This window comes from Littorina saxatilis, linkage group LG8 (genome assembly GCF_037325665.1).
Source record: "Littorina saxatilis isolate snail1 linkage group LG8, US_GU_Lsax_2.0, whole genome shotgun sequence".
Taxonomy (NCBI): domain Eukaryota; kingdom Metazoa; phylum Mollusca; class Gastropoda; order Littorinimorpha; family Littorinidae; genus Littorina; species Littorina saxatilis.
Genome location: NC_090252.1, coordinates 12,080,161 through 12,082,660, shown reverse-complemented (window position 1 = coordinate 12,082,660; position 2,500 = coordinate 12,080,161). Strand labels below are relative to the sequence as shown.

Genomic DNA, 2,500 nt, shown 5'->3' with positions numbered 1-2,500 from the left:
ATATCAGATAACATTCATATCAGATAACATTCATATCAGATAACATTCATATATCAGATACATAACATTCATATCAGGAAACATTCATATCAGACAACAGTCATATCAGATAACATTCATATCAAATAACATTCATATCAGATAACATTCATATCAGATAACATTCATATCAGATAACATTCATATCAGATAACATTCATATCAGATAACATTCATATCAGATAACATTCATATATCAGACAACATTCATATCAGATAACATTCATATCAGACAACATTCATATCAGACAACATTCATATCAGATAACATTCATATCAGATAACATTCATATCAGATAACATTCATATCAGATAACATTCATATCAGATAACATTCATATATCAGACAACATTCATATCAGATAACATTCATATCAGACAACATTCATATCAGATAACATTCGTACATCAGATACCATTCAAATCAAATAACATTCATATCAAATAACATTCATATCAGATAACATTCATATCAGATAACATTCATATCAGACAACATTCATATCAGATAACATTCATATCAGATAACATTCATATCAGACAACATTCAAATAATGCCGAGGAATGTTGAAGTCCCCCGAGCTTTTGTTCCACGCTCTCTTCTTGCATTCGGATTATTCAGTGACCGCAAATGTAGGTCAATCATCCCCGCATGAACATTCTGATTACGCAGAAGAAATAAAAAGTGTCCAAATGTTGACAATTCCATTTAAAAAAAAATCGAATACTTAAAAATATCAAGTTTAAGATCAGTCCTATTGCAAGGGAGAGTGCAAAAAAGAATCCTGCTAATGTGTTGTTCAGGGCACACTCCTTTCCGTCTCACATATGTGCAGGGTTTTACACACACACAAAAACACATCCGTCCTTTTGGCCACATACCACAAATTAACAACCTTGTTGCTATCTGTGTACATTGGGAGTCATGGGATGAGTTAATTTCGTAAAAGGCACGATTGTGGTTTTTTTAAATTTTTTTTAAAGAAAGCATGTCATCAAAATGTCCATCTCAGCACAGCAAGCAGTACGGATGTTGATATTGTGGTATGTGACCAAGTGGACGGATATTCTTATCTCATGTCTCAGACATGGCAAGATCTGAAATATTGAGAATGTGTTTTTTTTCACGAGAAGCAGTGCGCCTGTAAATTTTGAGACAAGTCGAATCGTGTTGTTTTGGACCTAATTTGCATGTGCATACACAAGAAGAGGGGAGCTATACGAAGACGAGTCTTACCAGTACGGGTGAGATGATGAAGTTGAAGACAGTGATGGTGGTACAGATGGCCACCTTCTTCAGACAGCGTACCTCCTCGTCACGTATCTCTGTCACACGCTTGCAGAACGACTCTTCCCACGCACTCAGCTTGATCACCTGGGTGTGTACAGCGCATGTAGAGTACGTGTTCATCATGCCAAATATCGCGAACATAAATTGAAGATAAACAACGCATTTAGTGTGGGTATTCACACATGTCAGATATCGCAAGGATATACAACGCATAGTATAGTGGACATTCATTATGTGAGATATTGCCAGGATGTACAACGCAATGGTAGTAGACATTTATAATGCAATGTTTCGTGAAACTGAAGTAAACATAAAAAGGATCATGCCAATTGTAGAACGGTCAGGAAAGGGCACTTTTTGACATAAAACATCCACATTAAGTTAATTCATGTTTTTATTGGACATACTCAAAGTCCAAATATATTTGAAAGAACAGAAAGCACGATGATGGTACGTTGGACACCGTAGTAGAGACCTACGTTTCTTTTCAAGCGGAATGCACATTTGGACACGACGTCTGTTGCATCGCGCACGTCTGTTGCATCGCGCGTTATTGCCTGTCTATTAACAACTTTTTATTTTTTAATTTACATTTAAATTTTTTTTTTTTGATTCAAAATTTGTTTGAACCCTCTTTGGCTAGATTATTTTATCAAAGTCAACTTGAAATAAGATGCAACTGAACGTCATTGTCATGGACATATTTATTTTTTACATACATACTTTTCTTCTGCGTTCATGGGCTAAAACGCCAACGTTTTTAATTGAATGGCTGTTTTTGCCCCACCATTTAGGCAGCCATACGCCGCTTTCGGGGGTAGCATGCTATGTATGTTCGAGTGTCTATAACCCACTGAACACTAACATGGATTACAGGATCTTTTCTGTCCGCACTTGGTCTTCTGCTTGCGTGTACATGGGGGATAAATCACTAGCAGGTCTGCACATATAAGTTGGCCTACCCTTAGCCCACCAGGCGTGGCCGGGATTCAAACCCGCCACCTTCCGCATGGAAGGCCGGAGCCTAATCCACCAGGCGCCCGTCTTATATACAGACTCACCTTCATCCCACTGAGGACTTCGCTGATTAGTTTCAGTCTCTGGTCTTTCAGCCCGAGTTGTCGCGCCTGATAGCGCCGCGCCGCCACAGAGACCCGGATGTTGAGCGGG

At 38.4% G+C, this 2,500-nt stretch overlaps 2 protein-coding genes across 2 annotated transcripts in view; both read right to left on the bottom strand.

Annotated features, from left to right (window-relative positions):
• LOC138972795 (ATP-binding cassette sub-family C member 3-like) overlaps positions 1-1,403 on the bottom strand; it is a 33,477-nt gene extending 32,074 nt beyond the window's left edge. The window contains exon 1 of the mRNA XM_070345464.1: positions 1,277-1,403. The gene's annotated coding sequence lies outside the window, so the exon portion shown is untranslated. The remainder of the gene's footprint in view (positions 1-1,276) is intronic.
• A 247-nt stretch (positions 1,404-1,650) lies between these two features.
• Positions 1,651-2,500, bottom strand: part of LOC138974514 (ATP-binding cassette sub-family C member 2-like) — a 7,072-nt gene continuing 6,222 nt past the window's right edge. The window contains exons 5-6 of the mRNA XM_070347230.1: positions 2,392-2,500; positions 1,651-1,683 (exon numbers count right to left, since the gene is read on the bottom strand). The exon at positions 2,392-2,500 is cut by the window's right edge and continues 80 nt beyond it. Coding sequence (XP_070203331.1) covers positions 1,651-1,683; positions 2,392-2,500 — 142 coding nt within the window. The remainder of the gene's footprint in view (positions 1,684-2,391) is intronic.